Source organism: Plasmodium coatneyi, chromosome 10, assembly GCF_001680005.1.
Source record: "Plasmodium coatneyi strain Hackeri chromosome 10, complete sequence".
NCBI classification, from domain to species: domain Eukaryota; phylum Apicomplexa; class Aconoidasida; order Haemosporida; family Plasmodiidae; genus Plasmodium; species Plasmodium coatneyi.
In genome coordinates, this window is record NC_033565.1 from 1,683,771 (window position 1) to 1,700,853 (window position 17,083).

The 17,083-nt window shown below is 34.9% G+C and overlaps 1 protein-coding gene across 1 annotated transcript; it reads left to right on the forward strand.

Annotated features, from left to right (window-relative positions):
- Positions 1 to 14,103: 14,103 nt before the first annotated feature.
- Positions 14,104 to 14,994, forward strand: PCOAH_00031660 (PST-A protein; the record flags this gene model as incomplete). Its single annotated transcript, XM_020059966.1, has 1 exon — positions 14,104 to 14,994. One exon carries the CDS (start codon positions 14,104 to 14,106, stop codon positions 14,992 to 14,994), a length of 891 nt encoding a protein of 296 aa, XP_019915337.1.
- Between the last annotated feature and the right edge of the window lie 2,089 nt (positions 14,995 to 17,083).

Genomic DNA, 17,083 nt, shown 5'->3' on the forward strand with positions numbered 1-17,083 from the left:
AATAGCACGGTTCGTAGTAGTCGCCCTTCTCGTTTTCATTTACCCCCTTACATGCATCACAATAGTTCTGCAAAATTTTATTTGCCATTTTTCCATCCTTTGGGAACTTCGTGCGCGTTTCCAACAGTTCCTCCACTCCTTTTTCCACTTGATTGTAGTTACTCTGCCCGTTCTCCTCTGGGGAACATTGTCTGCCTTTTTCGAATTCATCATATATCTGCTCTGAGAGCAATTTACTCGAAGCACCGTCCTGAAAGTATATAGAATTGGTAACAGGAAAGGAAGAGTGGGATATGTATGTAGTTAGATGTGGATGTTGTTCCTATGCGCCCTCTTCTTCTTTTTCTGTTCTTTTTTTAAGGGGCTGCTTTCATTCTGTTATATGTGTACACATTCCGTTATGAACTGTAAGAACAGAGAAGTGAAGATGATAATTTCCCCTCCTTCCCTGTTCTTTTCATTCTTACGTCCGGTGCCATTTTTTTCCTTCTGCATTGGTGGTACTATTCCTATAATACTGATATCTTTTATGTGAAGAATAATTTATTCATTCATACACATAATTATGCTTAGGAAGAAGCATGCATGTATGGGAAATTTTCATACCCCCTCTCTATGATGATTATTCGTTCCATGATTATATATGTGGGCGAATAGCAAGATTCTTTACATCCCCAAAAGTGGCACATTGTTCAATTTATCAAAAAATGGGTAATATGTGGTATATACATATGGATCTAAAATTGTTATATGTATATGTAATTAAATGGAAAATAGAAACGAATATGTTGTAACGGCAGAATAGAAAAGGACAAATTGAATTCCTCATATAATTCTTCTCCCATCCATTACATTATAGAACAGTAGATGATTATACAGTGCACTATGTTAGTATTTATATGCTTCCGTTAGTATTTACATAAGGTTGCAATTTCGCCCCTTTATAGCAGAAAACTGCGGCGAGCACTAATGATCTATGATTAATTAGTGTTTAAGGAATGTGAAAGGGAAGAAAATGTGCGCGATAAGGAAATTCATTTTGATAGATTATTACAAAATTTTTGAAGAAGCATATGATCATATAAGTAGATGGGAGTAAAATACGATAACGATATTTCACTTTCCTTCCATTAAGCAACAGAAATAATATGCTATAATGTTCATATTACTCTTCACTCCTTTTCTTTCATCCTTTTTTTTTTTTTTTTCGTTTTGTACGAAAGTGTTTACATGTTCATGTGTAATTAATATATAAGTTCAGAAAGAAGAAAAAAAAAAAAAATTTCGTTCGCTCGTTCACTTTATTGTAACTTGTTTGGTGAATTTCTTCCTTATTGAAGGATCAAAAATATATGTTCATTAAATTTTTTTGTTACAAACGTTTTAATCTTAATAATTTTTTTCAACTTAATAATTCTTGCCTTCTCTTTTCTTAATTTCAATTATGGACATTTGAAAAGGTGCTCCCCCAGGTTGCGAGAATTTGCGCGAGGGTTCGCGAAGGTTCGCGAAGATCCGCAGTGGTTCGCCTCCCCCATCTTTTCTGTTACACATCTTTTAGATGCACACTTCACACAAAACGGGAATAATAGTCCCTGCATAAAAGAGGCAGAAAGCTGTGTCTTCCGCTTTATTTTACTATAATTTAGGTATAATATTAGTCAAAAGAAATGGCAAAAAAGTATCCGGAAGAAAAATGCCCTAATAAATTTGTCATAGAAAATTGTCCAAAAAAAAAGTGCCCTAATATAAATTTGTCAAAAAAAGTGTCAAAGGAAAATTGCTGAAAAAAAGAAATGCCCTAATATAAATTTGTCACAGAAAAAATGGCGAAGAAAAAAATTGTCCAAAAAAAAAGAAAGAAATGATCTAATGTAAATTTTGTCACTCAGAAAAAAAATTGCACCAAAAAAAAAAAAAAATTGTCACAAAAATTGTCCAAAGAAAAATGCCCTAATATATATTTGTCAGACAGAAAAAAGTGCGCAAAAAAAAAAAAAAACTGTCCAAAAAAGAATGCCCCTAATATATAAATATGCCACACAGAAAAAATTGTCCAAAAAATGCCCTAATATAAATTTGTCACAGAAAAAAATTGTCCAAAAAAAGTGAAAAGTAATTCTGCTTCTTACACTGCATATAAACTGTGGGAGGTGCTATTTATGCTTCCCTTCCCTTCAGGGGAGGAAAAACATTACGCATTCCAATGCGTTACATTCAATGTGTTGTTACATACGATGTTACATCAAATACGTTGATAACTAATGTTTTTCCTGTTTTCCCTTGCTCTTCTATTGTTGTTGTTGCTGTTTTTTCTTCCTACACGCGTTGGCTTACTGTATATGGTAGAATTATCTGTTGTAGATGCACCTTCTGTTGTTGATGAATCTGCAATTGACTTATCTATGGAATATAAGGTGGTAGAGTTGTCGTCTGATAACGATATGTCGAGGTTGCCCCTAACTGCCATTCTCCTTTTTCTAGGACCATTTCCCATAAAGGTGTTATATATTCCAGAAAATACATTGGTATACTAAGAGAAGAAAAAAGAAGAAATAAAAGGTAGGAAAAAAGGAAAGAGGTGTCAAGGAAGTCAAAAGAGGAAAACGGTTATAGGAACACGTGACAAATGCACAAAATGCACGCGGCATATACACATACATATAACATAACGTAAATTATTTTGCATTTATTTATATTTTTTCCATAAAAGTATACATATATAATTCAATACTATGGTATATATATATGGACATATATGTATATACATACATATATATATACAGTGCACAATATAATTTATTCTATATTTGTCTGCTTATATATAAAAAATGTCCATGAATTATATATCGTATATGTATTCTGAATTTTTCCTTATTTACCTTATAAAGAAAGAAGGCAATTGTTGGTAGGCTTAACGTGGCCAAGGCACCCGTTACAGCAGTAGTGGTGTTATTACTACTCCCTGTAGTAGTAGCACCAGTACTAGGTTGACTATCACCCTTAGAATCTGTCTGTTTTTGTAGTGTGGAGGTGGCAAGGTGCACCATTAACGTACTCTCAGTTGCAAGTGCTGATGAACACTTTGCTCCGACCTTCTCTGGACTATTGCTATCATCACTGAACATGCTCTGAAGATAGGTACAGTATGGATCAGTACTGGAGGAAACCGTTTCACAGCCCTGTTTTACACTTGTATATATTGAACTAATTTCCTCTAAGTATTCGCAATATTTCCCTGCACATTGGCCTTGATTAGTTGTTAAACAGAATTGTATAGTTCCGTAGTCTAAGGAGTAATCAAGTACTAATTTTCTTCGTCTGAAAGTGTCTTCGTTAATATTATTACTGTAATTATATTCCGTGCACCCTAATTCTGACCACATTTTGATTTTATCAAATACCTTCACCATAGCATCTTTGAATGATTCAACCTCACATTGACTCAATAGTACATTGCCTACCCAGAAGTATAAGAAATTACACTTCGTACTAACATCCCCATGGAGATTGTTCTCTCTGATTAAACAGCATGCGGCGTCCGCAATTGTATTAGCACACGCTTCGCCAATTCCCGCCTCGTTCTGAAGTCCACTTTTTAAATACCCCCTGGCCACATCACGATCGCCGCAACTACAGGATGTACTGCCATTTTTGAATTTATCATAGTAATTAGTACGGGACGTTAAAGTCTTAAAGCATGCGTCCTCCTACAAATGTCATAAACAAGGATTGCACATATATATATATATATATATATATTACGTATGTAGTATATACATACAACTATATGTACGTATGTAGACATACATACATTCATGTATACTGATGAATGTACTTTTAAAAGGATGAAATTACCGATAATGTTGCTTCTACAGTTGTTACCATTGTGTATGCGTAATCTTCTCTTACATAATTTCTTCCTTTCACAGAATATGCATACGCATGTATGAAAAAAAAAAAAAAAAAAAAAGAAAAGGAATGTGTATGCGGTGCCTTAAATAATAATAAGACTTTTCTGCAGTATAACCCTCCTTCATTTATAGTGACTTCATAGTAGTAATTTTTCTTTCTTTTTTTTTTCTTTCCCTTATTCTTTCCCTTATTCTTTCCCTTTTTCTTTCCCTTTTTCTCTCCTTCCTTTTTTCCTTTTCACATTCCATTCACATTCCTTTCCCCTTTGTCCTATACTTTGATTGCGCAATTCCACACCCTAAATCCTGAGAAATCCTACACAAACATCCCTTAAATGCGAAATCCCACAAACACACACCCCTAAAATGCGAAAATCCTACATACACACCATTAAATGCGAAATCCTACAAATATATCCCCTAAAATGCGAAATCGTACACACACACCCCTAAATTGCGAAATCCAATACACACATACCCTAAAATGCGAAATCCTATAAGCACACCCCTAAATTGCGAAATGCTACACAAACATCCCTAAAATGAAAAATACTACACCCTTTGTGTTCTCATAAGAGATGAGAGAAGAAGGTGAAGGACTAAAATAATATGTAGAATACAATATAAACTTATAGAAGGGGGGGAGCTGAGATGGAGGAATATATTTATTTTTTGTAGGTGAGTTAGAATATAACTGATAGGAGGCGAAAGGAAGCAAGAGGAGAAGTTATTATTAAGACGGAACCATAAATGAAAAAAGAAGGGAAGGGTGTACCACGAAGAAGTGGTAGTATAAAAATGCATATATTTTTTTTTTTTTCCTCCGCTGTATGATGCATGTAACTCTATACTACACTCCTATTAATTATTTTTTAAATATATATGCGCTCCTTCCTGTATATGAGTGGATATGCAATATTCAGGTAAAGGAGGTGAGAAGCCTTCCACATGAACTATACTGCACAATTTATATGTGCGCTAACAAATTTGTAGTTAACAATTCTTGGAACAGTAATAAAGAAATATAAATAAGTAGTACATATTAACATATTTAATAAAGGGGAGGGGGAGGATCATATTATTATATATATAGAAGCTGAGGAGCGTGAACAATAATATGGTATTCTTAATAGTCCATGACCATCTGGTAGTACATTGTATAAATAAAGGAATGTGTACGGGAAATTTTCTTTGTAGCCCGTATTTCACAATCTTGTGCTTTCTCCTTCATGCGTTTTGTTGGCTCCAATTATACATGTACACATATGATAATTATGATGCATATGTATATAATAGATTCTTGTTCTTTGTGGAATTAAGAAGTGTGTAATTACTGAAGAAGTTGAAGTATGCTATTTTTTTGTGCATAATCATAAAGTGGGCAGGAACTCTCACACATCCTTTCTGAATGTATGTGTAAATGCAATTCTTAAAGTAAATTTATCATATATACCGAAGAGTATATACAATGGAACCATGGTGAACGGGCAGGTAATACAAATTTCATTCATTACATAAAGGAGGGGTACATTCATGTTATGCACATATAATGTTCTCTATGCACAATGTAAGAAGTTCAGGAATAGGATATATATATATATGTGTGCACATATATATGAATTGTACAAACAGCAGTAGTTAAAGAATTCCATGGTGAGTACTATGTAGGTAGGAGGGGAAGGGAAAGGGTGTGAGTACTATTTAGATGAAAAATAAAAAAATTTAATGTGTGTGATCACCATCATAGAATAAAAATAAAGTGTGCCTACATGCGCATGACTACCGTGCATGATCGATATTGTGGCAACTTCAATATGAATTCATATTATGTACATAGAATAATGTACATAGAAATACACATAAATATACACATAAACAAAGGAAAGAAAATGAACAATGGCACCACAACCACCAACACAGGTTCGTTCTCTTATTTTTCGTATATAGTGTATAGAACATATATATATGTATATACTATATATATGTCAAAATATATATACATGTATATATATGTACATGCATATATATAAATATATGTGCACATACACACAATGTTCCATATATGGAATAGTAAACTAAACGTTCGTTCAAACAGGGGCGTATATACATACATATATATGTATGTTTTGCTGCCCACTTCAATATATTTTGTAGGTGAGGGATTTGAAGGACTTACCTTCCTCCGTAATATATGAAGAGCTGAAAGGAGCCAACCATTCCTGTATTGATGCGTCATCAGTGTGGACTGTAGGAGGTTTATTGGATACGCTCCTAGGTAATGGGGATAATGTGAAATCTGTTCTTGCAGCTTGGTATTACATAGCAAAGGAGAAAGGTAATGGTGATGTATATAGGAAATATTGCAATTTTTTTTATTATTGGTTGGGAAGTATGGTACCTTTCAATTCCGACACTAGTATGTTCAACAGTACCATGAACGCGGTGTACGCAACATTAGGCACGTTGAGCCTTGCTAATGCATGCCCAACTATAACAACTGCTTCTACGTTGGACACCACCTTCTTCAAACTGCGAAAACTAATATTTGATTATTTAAAGGACCACGACACCATAAATCAATACGTGTCGCAAGCTTCGGACGCCGGAGCTGGTAGTTACAGCTGTACCAAAGATTATTATAACTATCTGGACAATGTTAAAACTAATTATGGGCTAGTACGATCAAATTGCACAACTGAGTCTGGTAGTGATGACCCATGCTGTAAGTTACTCAACGGACAAGAAAGGGAAGGAGGAGGGGGTGCGAAACCGAGTGAAGAGGAAATATCACAATTAACGTGCAATGTGGAAGGAGGAGCATCGCGGATCGCTGAAGACTCTGCAGCAGCATCAGTTAGTTCTGCATCAGGAACGGGTTCAGCAGTTTCCGCCGTTCCCATCATCTCCTCTGCTGTGTTTGGAGTAGTTGGGATGCCCTCAATCATGTTCCTCTTATATAAGGTAATTATTACAATTCTACATTTAAATAATATAAAACATAATGGAAAGGTATTAATACTTCCTTGCCTATGTAGAAAAAAATAAATGCTAAAGTAAAATGAATGTTGAGAATGAGCAGCAATGTACATATATATATATATATATATTTTTTGCGCACATATACTCCCCTCTCTTCTTCCTTCCTTTCCTTCTTCCCTCAGTACACTTCTGTATTCGATTTGATAAAAAGCTCCTTTGGAGGCAGCAGCAACAACAACAATAAATTTAGAAGAAAAAGAACAACAGTTGAACACGACCCTGATACCCTAACAGAAGAAACCTTAACAGAATATTCCACGGAAGAGTCTTCAACAGAGGCTTCAACAGTAGCAGATTTTACAGATGAATCTACCATATATGGTGGGTCACCATCTGGAAGAAGGAACAATAGACAAAGAAGAAATATAAGTTATCAAAATATGTAACACCATTGAATGAATGTCCTCCTGGGTCGCACAAGTAACCGCAAACAGTTTATAAAGTATGTAAGGAACAAAACGACCTTTCTTTTTTTTCCGTTATTCTTTTTCCTTTTTTTTTTCGTATTGTATGAAAGTGTTGACTCTTATGTGTAAGCAATATAAGTTCTAAGGAAATTTTTTTACCTTATTGATTTGTTTTGTAATTTCTTAATTTAAGATTCAAAATATGTTCATTAAATTTTTTTTTGTTATAAATTTTTGTCTTTGTAATTTTTTTTATCTTAACATAATGATTCTCCTTCTTCTTCCTAAGGTCCAATTATGGACATATTTGAAAAGGTGCTCCTCCCAAATTGTGCGCGAAGGTTCTCGCGAAAGGTTCCCGCGAGCGTCAACAGCGGTTCGCGCCCCCTTCTTCTTTTATGTTATACACATCTTTTAGATGCGCAGTTCACATGTGAAGCGTGAATAATAATGTTAACATGAAATAGAGAAGAAAGTTGCGTTCTTTCTGCTTTCTTTTTTTATTCGAATTAAAGTATAATATTAGTTAATTAAAACCTTGCGCAAAAAAAAAAAAAAATTTCCCTAAATATAAATTTGTCACACAAAAAAAATTTCACCAAAAAAAAAAATGTGCCCTAATATAAATTTGTCACACAGAAAAAATTGCGAAAAAAAAAAAAATTGCAAAAATGAAGTTATCCAAAAAAAGAATGCCCTAATATAAATTTGTCACACAAAAAAAATTTAACCAAAAAAAAAAGTTGTCCAAAAAAAAAAAGAATGCCCTAATATAAATTTTGTCACACAGAAAAAATTGCAAAAAAAAAAAAGAGGAAGGAACCATGTTATTGTGCGAGCACCGGAATGTTGTTATACACTGTTGAACTATTGCATATATATTTTGTACTTACGAACACATACATGGAAAAACAAAGGGGTAAATCACAAATAAAAAGAACTTAATGAACTCTCTATATAAGAATAAAAGGAGTAACCGCATTGTATGAACAAATAAATTTACGGTGACAAAAATGAATAGTTCAAACAGATCTTTACTGTACACGATGTAAGGTGGAGTGAGGAATCCTTTTTAATTTGGGAATAATATAATAAATATGAATAATTATCAATAATCAATTTAAGCAATAGTAGAATGCGAGTTTAAAGGTGAGGTATAAGTATAATACTTTGGGAAAAGAATTACATTCATACGTACGAAATAAGTAATATATGTATAGAAATATAACGCTAAGGATGGAAGAATGGAATATTGTGTATGTGTAGGCGTAAAATATAATATAGTTTCCCTTTTTTTTATGTTTTTATTATGGACGACCCTTAAAATTATGGAAGCCCTATTATGAGTGAATGAATAGTATATATTCAGAAATTCAGTACATGTGCCCATGTGTTATAATTAATTCCAATAATAAGGAAATATTTGCTATAAGAGATGAAAGTTAGAATTTAATGTAGAACCATAAGAATAAATATAAATATGGGAAAGATGAAATAGTCAAGAAGTATACCTCAGAAAGGGCGAAAGGGTGTACATACCAAAGGGTGTGCACACACACATATTAGGATAAAATTTGTTATAAACCAATATATTATAACAAGATTAGAAAGAAATGGAAGAGGTTAGAGAATTTTTAAGCAGGACAAGTAGGCTTATGGTGCCCAATGAATATTCCATCTAGTATATAATACATTATGTTAATGTATATGCATAATGTAACGCATACATATATATATATTTTTACATTTACAGGTAGATTGTTTCGGACAATCAGATCCTGGAAATATATATAGGAACTTCCCTGAATGGATAAATACGAATACGCAGAATAGTGGGTGTGAAGAAGTGGAGGGAGCAATGAGGAAAATGTTGGATACATATAACATTCCTGGTGGATCGGCAGGACAAATTGTGGATACATGGTGTAGTATAAATAAAATAGACGCAAATAATAGACCACCGGATGGATTTGACTGCACTTTCCTCTATTATTTGATAGGATATATAGTGTCAAGCGCAGTGAAGCAGAATAATCAGAAGTTTATGAATGTTATGACGGGCATATATGAAAAGGTGAAGCAGGTGGAAGGTGTCGAGGAATGTGGAACTCTGTGGCTCAATATAAAGCAAGAGCAATTCGGAAATTTAGAAAAATTATACAAATATATGAAGAATTATGCACACATAAGGAGTAAAATAGTTAGCGGCATGTCCACAGTGTGCTACCAGGAATACATGAAATACCTGGGAGATAGTGTTATTACACATAAGAAAGTACAACAGGCATGCTGTCGAAGTGATAAGACAGGGGATTATTGTAAGGAATTTAACGAAATGTTTAGGAAGGATGGGAGAGGTAAAGGAATTGAAGAACCAGCAAATCTGCTGAGTGAATTAATGAAGAAGCTCGGAATACCAGAAGAATCGATAGAACGGAATGACCATGAGAATCCGGTACCTTGTCAACTGAGGACTGTGTCAAGTGCAGAGGCTCCGGGGTATCCCATAACGGAGAAGCCTGTGGACGATACTGGACAACAGTTATCACATACATCAGATACAGGTCATCAGGGACTACAACATTGGGAAGATAAGGCATTACAAAGTGGAGTCAGTTTTGATGCCCGTTCTATGCGCACGTCTGATCCACGAACCTCTATTGGTGCAGCATCCCCCGGGAACACCATGACTACCGCTGTTTCTAGTGTGTTCTCCATACTAGGAATTGGCAGCGTTATCACTTTCCTTTTATATAAAGTATAATTATCATTAAAAATATATATTATATCAATTATTAGTGTCCCCCTTATGAACAGTAAGTAAAGGAAGTAAACCTGTGTTATATATATATACGTCGCAAATGTTATTATTCCCCTTCCTCTCATACCTCAGTATACTTTTATATTCTCTGGAATGAGAAGTAGTTCTTTCCTTAAAGGAAGAAGGAGGAAGCGATCCATTACACGTAATTCGGATATGTTCTTAGAAGACACCTTAACAACATTATATACAACAACTGATGATTCTACAACGGATAACTCTACAATAGAATCTGTAGCAGGGGAATCAACAGGCTCTATGAACAATTTTACCTTATATAATGGTAGGCAATCTAACTGAAGAGCAAATAATAAGAGACCGCAACAGAATAGAAATAATATTGGTTATGGACGTATGTAATGCTGTTCCTCTTCAAATTATAAGTAGTGTGTATGTAATATTCCTTCCATTCAAACTATAGTAATTTCAAAAATTTTGAGTACATTACCATAAAGGAATTATGTGAAATGTATAGGGGAAGAATTCTATACATGTGTATATATAAATAACATTGTGTGTGTAGAATGAAAGAAATAGAAGAAGAAGCGAACAAAATGCGAAAAGGGGAAAAGGAAGAACAAATTATTATTATTTAAAGAACGATTATAAAACAAAAAAAGAAGGAAGAAGGAAATATGAAGAAAAGGGAAAGAAGTAAGAGGAGAGAGAAAAAAGGAAAATAAAGCAAAGTAGGGAAAAAAGGCTATTTTGTTCCTTACGTTGTATGAATGTTGTAGTTCCTTATTGTTCCTTCCTTGGGGAGGAGGCATTAAGTGCTAATTATAATTAGTGAAGGGGTATATTACAGGCAAGGCTCCATGGAACATTCTACATGCGATGGTAAGCTACATTTCTCGTTCGTTCCCCAATCCTCTGGTGTTGTTGTTCCCTTCGTTGCCTGTGTTGGCTTTGCTGCTGCCTCTGCCGTTGTCGCGGTTGCCTACTGGTTGGTGTTCGTCCTGTTCTTCCTGTTCTTGTGGACGCTGTAGTATATGGAGCAGAATATTCGGTTAAGTTGTCTGTTGTGGTGGAACCAAGTGTGGAACCCTTCTCTGTTGTGTATTCCGTGCTCGTATCCAAGTTGTGTCTAAGTGCTCCTCTTTTTCTTCTATTGTTACTATGTCCAAAAGATTGGGTGTTACGTAATCCAGAAAATAAATTGGTATACTAAAATAAAGAAGAGAGGAGGGGAGGAAAGGTGGGAATGTGTATAACGCAAGTTACGCTTTTTCCCTCATTCCTTCCTCATTTATTTATTTTTTTTCATAAGAGTTAGTGGTCATGACCATCCCCCCTTAGGTTTCCTTACACCCCCCTGTGAGGGTAATTATAACGGTAGTTGTAATGGTAATTGTTGTACTCATAATTGTTGTAATTGTACTTACTTTGTAAAGAAGGTAGGTAAGTGTTGGTAGTCCTATGGTGATCAATGTACCCGATATGGTTGCTGGGATGCTTATAGATGAGTTCAGATTTGCACCCTGTTCAGCTGCTGCTTCAGGTTGTGATTTGCACTTCAGTTCTTCTAGTTTCTGATCGTCACAGTAATCTTTCCAATTTCCTTTCGAATTGAACCAGAAACAATATGGGTCCTTATTATCCTTACCTGTCCCATCACAATATTCTTTCACTTTAGTACAAGCTTCCTTAACTTTCCCCCGATACTGTGACAACTTGTCCGAGCAATCGCGATCACCCTGTTCTAAATACTTTTCTACATCCTTATAATCGTAGTAGTAGTCGAATACCGTTTTCCTATTCTTGGAAATAGTTCCGTTATCATCTTTGTATTTAATATTACATTCATTTTCAGAGAGAAACGTTCCCATCGTCCTGTAAATTTTATCCAGGACGTCCAATACACTATTGTCCTGTGCATACTGGAAGACCTGATCTTCTACCCAATGATAGAAAAAACGGCAGGGTTCATCATTATTGGACCATTCCTCTTTCTTTTCATATGCATAACAGTAAGCACCCATGAATTTACCCGCAAAAGAAGTAAGTCCTTCGTGCGCCCTTAATTCCACTTCCAATTTAATCTTCGGTCCTTCGGCCCCCGTAATAAGGGATTTACATAAGTCCCACTTAGCCCCATTGAACTTATCATAGAATTGGGTCTTGGAAGGTAATTGATCTAATTTCACATTCTGCAAATATATTGTCCATAAGGAAGTGGAAATATATAATTACACGTTCCCCCATTTATTCTTTATTTCCGGTGATTTGATTATATTATGTATGCAGGGAAGTTTGGCGTACACATCACATATGTCCCTGAAACACTTTTAAACAAGCACAAAAGGGAACTGGTAATTTTTTTCCCTTACATCTGTTGGTGACATGGTTTACGTATATTCCTCTGTGTATATAATAAAAATTGTGGTCATGATTCTTCCAGCACATTCGCACAAAGGACATATGTGAAAATTTTGCTCCGTTCCCTATGATAATTATGAATGAGCATACATGTTAAATTTTTTCATTTCCCCCCTTTTTCAGTTCTTTACATGGGTCAGACTTTCAACTAGTGGATAACCTACCACATATATTTATATGTGTACCCAACTGTTCAATATATAATTGAAGCAAAATTGAAGCGGAATTAAAACGGATGAACAAAGAATTTTAAAGTGGGAAGTGGAAGAAAAAAAACATTAATTTTTTCATGTATATGTGTTCATTCATTCATATTATTATGGGTTCTTTATGATGGTTCAGGATGTTGCACACAATTATTTTGCACCTTCCCATTTATTATGTAAAAAAAGGGAAGCTTGGCGCAATTTTTCTTCTTCTGCGGTAAAAATTTGTTTTGCCCATAGAGTTCATTACTGCTCTGTTGGTACGTAAAAATAATGTTAAAGTTTGTTATTGTATTCAGTATATGAATACGGAGCGCTTCCAATCCCCTATATTTTTTGTGGGTGTGTAATTTCCTTCCTATTCAGCGAAGTACATAAATGTTCAAAATATGTGAGCTATGGTCAAACGCACAAGAAGTTGTACGAAATATGTAGGAATACATTTATGTGCACCGCCGTAGTAGTACCTCCCTGCAGGGCATACGCACATTCCTATCCGTTAATGCAATTCTCGCGTGGTTCCTCATACAACGATAAGCAGATATTCGAAGAATGCATTTGTACATTCCGTTGTGTAGTGAACAGTATATGTAACTGTTACCTTGCATTTACAGAAAGAAGAAGGAAGAGGGAAACCACACCACATCACCACGGAACATCCTTCAGTGTGTTATAGTCCATATCCAACAACGGCTGTCAACAGCACAAGGTATAGTTTTTAAGCAGTGTTGAGATTGTTTTGGAGGCTGAGCAGTTTCTTTTTTCTTTTTTTTCTTTTTTTTAAAGTAAATATATTAACATGCCGCATATATGTGCCTATATATACACTTAATAACACGAACACCTTTTGTGTCTTTTTATTATATTTGTTACGAAGAATTTTTATCTTATTAAAGAGTAATGCTTTTTTTTTTACTTGACTTCATTTGTTTTTTTTTCTCCTTTGTTCTTTGTTCTTTTTTTTTTCTTTTTTCTTTTTCTCCTTGAAAAATAATCACATTTGTGCCATGTGATTTATGTATCATATGTTGCTGTTATAGGTCATTTGTTATAACACTAATATTTATGTGTACACTTATATGAACAATAATTCAGTTAAACTTTTACGTATTATTTTAAGGCGCAAAAAAGGAAGGAAAGAAAGAAGAATGTATGCATAGAAGAAAAAAAGAAAAAAAAAAAAAAAAAAAAAAAAAAGAATGAACAAATACACACTGGAGTTATACAGGCTGCGTTTTGTTTGATACGTGTTCGCGCCCTCCCATGTGTATGATCAGAATCGCGCGATGAAGAAATATGCTTAAGGGGGGTGACTCGGCTTCATGGAGCACCAAAGCATGATTAATTTTTTTAATAAAGATGGGTTGTTATTACGATCATACGGATGGGTAGTAAGGAATGCGGTAGGCCTCATTGTATTAATCCATGGATTAAATTCACACACGAGGTTTTCATTTTTGAGGCATAACGTTGAAATTGTAAATAACGATAAAGCTATATTAAAAGATGGAAATAATTTTTACGTTTATAAAGACAGCTGGGTAGAATATTTTAATAAACATGGGTATTCCGTTTTTGGATTAGATTTACAAGGTCATGGACTGTCCGACGGGTGGGACAATTTAAAAGCTAACGTAAAAGAGTTTGATGATTTCGCCTATGATGTAATGCAGTATATTAGGAACATTCAGGATAGCATAAATGGTTCAAATGGTGATGATATGGGTGATAGTTTGCCATTTCGGGAGGATCAAATATGTGAGAGGAAACCTCTTCCCACTTACCTAGTAGGTATATCTATGGGGGGAAGTATCGCTTTAAGGATGCTACAAATATTAGGGAAGTCGCATAATAGAAGAGAAGGTACGGGACTACACATCAGCGGGTGCATTTCCATCTCTCCGATGATAACGGTTAAAAAGCTACCATCGAGAAATTCGTTCCTATTTCAGCACGTTTATCTCCTATTGTGCAAGTGCATTGCTGATTGGTTTCCAACGGTGAGACTTATTAACAAGTATCTATATAAGAAGTATCCGTATGTTAAATATTTTATTGAGTATGATAAAAATCGATCTAAAGGGGGAATCACATGCAGATTTGGCTATGAGCTTTTAAGAACAATTGATAACTTGGACAATGACATAAAACACATGCCTAAAGATGTTCCTGTGCTGATTATTCATTCTAAGAAGGACATTTTGTGCTGCTATGGCGGATCCCTATAGTTCTATGATCGACTCAATGTAAACAATAAGGAAATGCACACATTGGAGGATATGGAGCATACCATCATTTGGGAACCCGGGAATGAGGATGTTTCAAAAAAAATCGTAGATTGGATTATGGGTTTGCCATCGTCCAAAGTAGGCAGCATATGTCAAAGGGGGAAGAACGCAGTCGTCGAAGGGGAGCAACACGTTTGAGGTGGTTAACATATAGGAGGTGTTTCTCCCTATGAAGAAAGGAGTGCACATGTGCTTCTCTTTTTTTTTTAAGGAAATATGCAATCCACCTTTTTTACTAACACCATGGGGGGATATTCGTAATAGCGCGAATGTGTGTACACCTCACGGGAGTAACATTTTGTGTAACCCATCTGTTTTTTATTTATTATTATTTTTTTTTTTTATGTTCATTAGTGTTGATCATTTTATTGTGCATTATTTATTTTTTTTTTCTTTATGCTCCCTTCATAACTGTTTACTATGTGGATTAAAAATTATAATCTTCCGATTGGCAACATTTATTTTTGATGTGTTCGTTGCGGAGGATTATTTTTTTTTTTGGACATTTCAACATTCACTTTCACTTTCACATGAAAATGAAAAATATTAAGGAAAGCGAAGAAGTCCTTTTGAAAAAGGAAGGATGGTAATAAATTAAACAAATATTGTGTTCAATTGTTGTATGTCACAAAACATGGTTCCTATATGCAGAATTAATAATATATATGCATATAAACTAAAAAAAAAAGGAAATGGGGAACCTAATAAATTTTCCCGGATCAAAAATTAAACGAAAATATACTTATATCTCTTTCATTTAATGATGCATTAGAACTCTTCACATGCATATGGTAATATTAATATTACATTATATAAATATTATTTGAAGAATACGTGAAGAAAAAAAAATAAACTTTCTGGTTGTACGTTTACAAAACAAGATTTATTAAATTTGACAAATACAGGAATGTTCAAAAATGCGGACATTCCTGAGGATGCCCTATCATTTTTTAAATATAAGCATAATATAAAGTGTGAAGTATAACACCGCACACCGTTTTTTTGCTTTTTCAAACATTTTGTAATAAATGATCTAAATAGATTTCTTTGTCATGGACATTTTCTTCCCTTTCACATTGTTCGACAACCAAACCCAAAATAAGCATTCACATTCTCCATGACACATACTAAGAATTATGAGCACGATATATTTCCCCGCTGTCCTTTACCTAGATATGTTCTATTTATATTTCTTCTCTTCCCTTTTATTGTGTACTAAAATATGGACTTTAACTTGTTGATACATAGGCTAATAACTATGGTTCCTATTAGTAACGTGATAAAGCGACCCCAAAATGATACGACACCGTTCAACCCCAACTCCTCCTCTCTTTGTACAGTAGCATCGCAGTATACACAGGTGTATTACACATTTGGCGTTTTTAGAACTATGCTGACCACATGAAACATATGATCCATATGGATCATGTAGACCATGTCGACCATATAATCCACATGGTCCAAGTGCTGCAGATGGTCCACGCGATCCACATGGTTTGTAGAATTATATATATGTGTATCTTGGGCGATGTCGCAACTGTACACAAATTCGTAGTCTGCAATTGGACAGTTCTCTATGCTCTGTATGGGCTACCCTTTTTAGGCCCTATGTACGCACCATCTACGCATATAATACGTGGTCATGGCAACCATAGTATTGGAGGTTTGTCTATACTACTCAGGTGGGCGACGGCCCCGACGGTGGGCAACACCCTGACGATGGGGGTCCTCCCCGCGTTGGGATCCCCGTCTTTGAGGTCCTTTCCTTTGGAGTCCTCCCCTCCCCCCCTCATAACCTTATCATACGACCCCAACCAAAAAGTGCAAAAAAAAAAAAAAAAAAGGGAAAGTTAAAAGTATGAAACATCCATAGAACTAATTAGCGGGAGTGGAAATGTCAAGCTCGCAAATGAGGGAGGGGGGGAGAGAATGCACTACAGTCTTGGGTTATATTTCAGGCCGAGCACATGTCACCTTTGGAAGAGGGTTTGGGGGAGTCTACATATGTGCGATGTCGTTTTTACTTTAG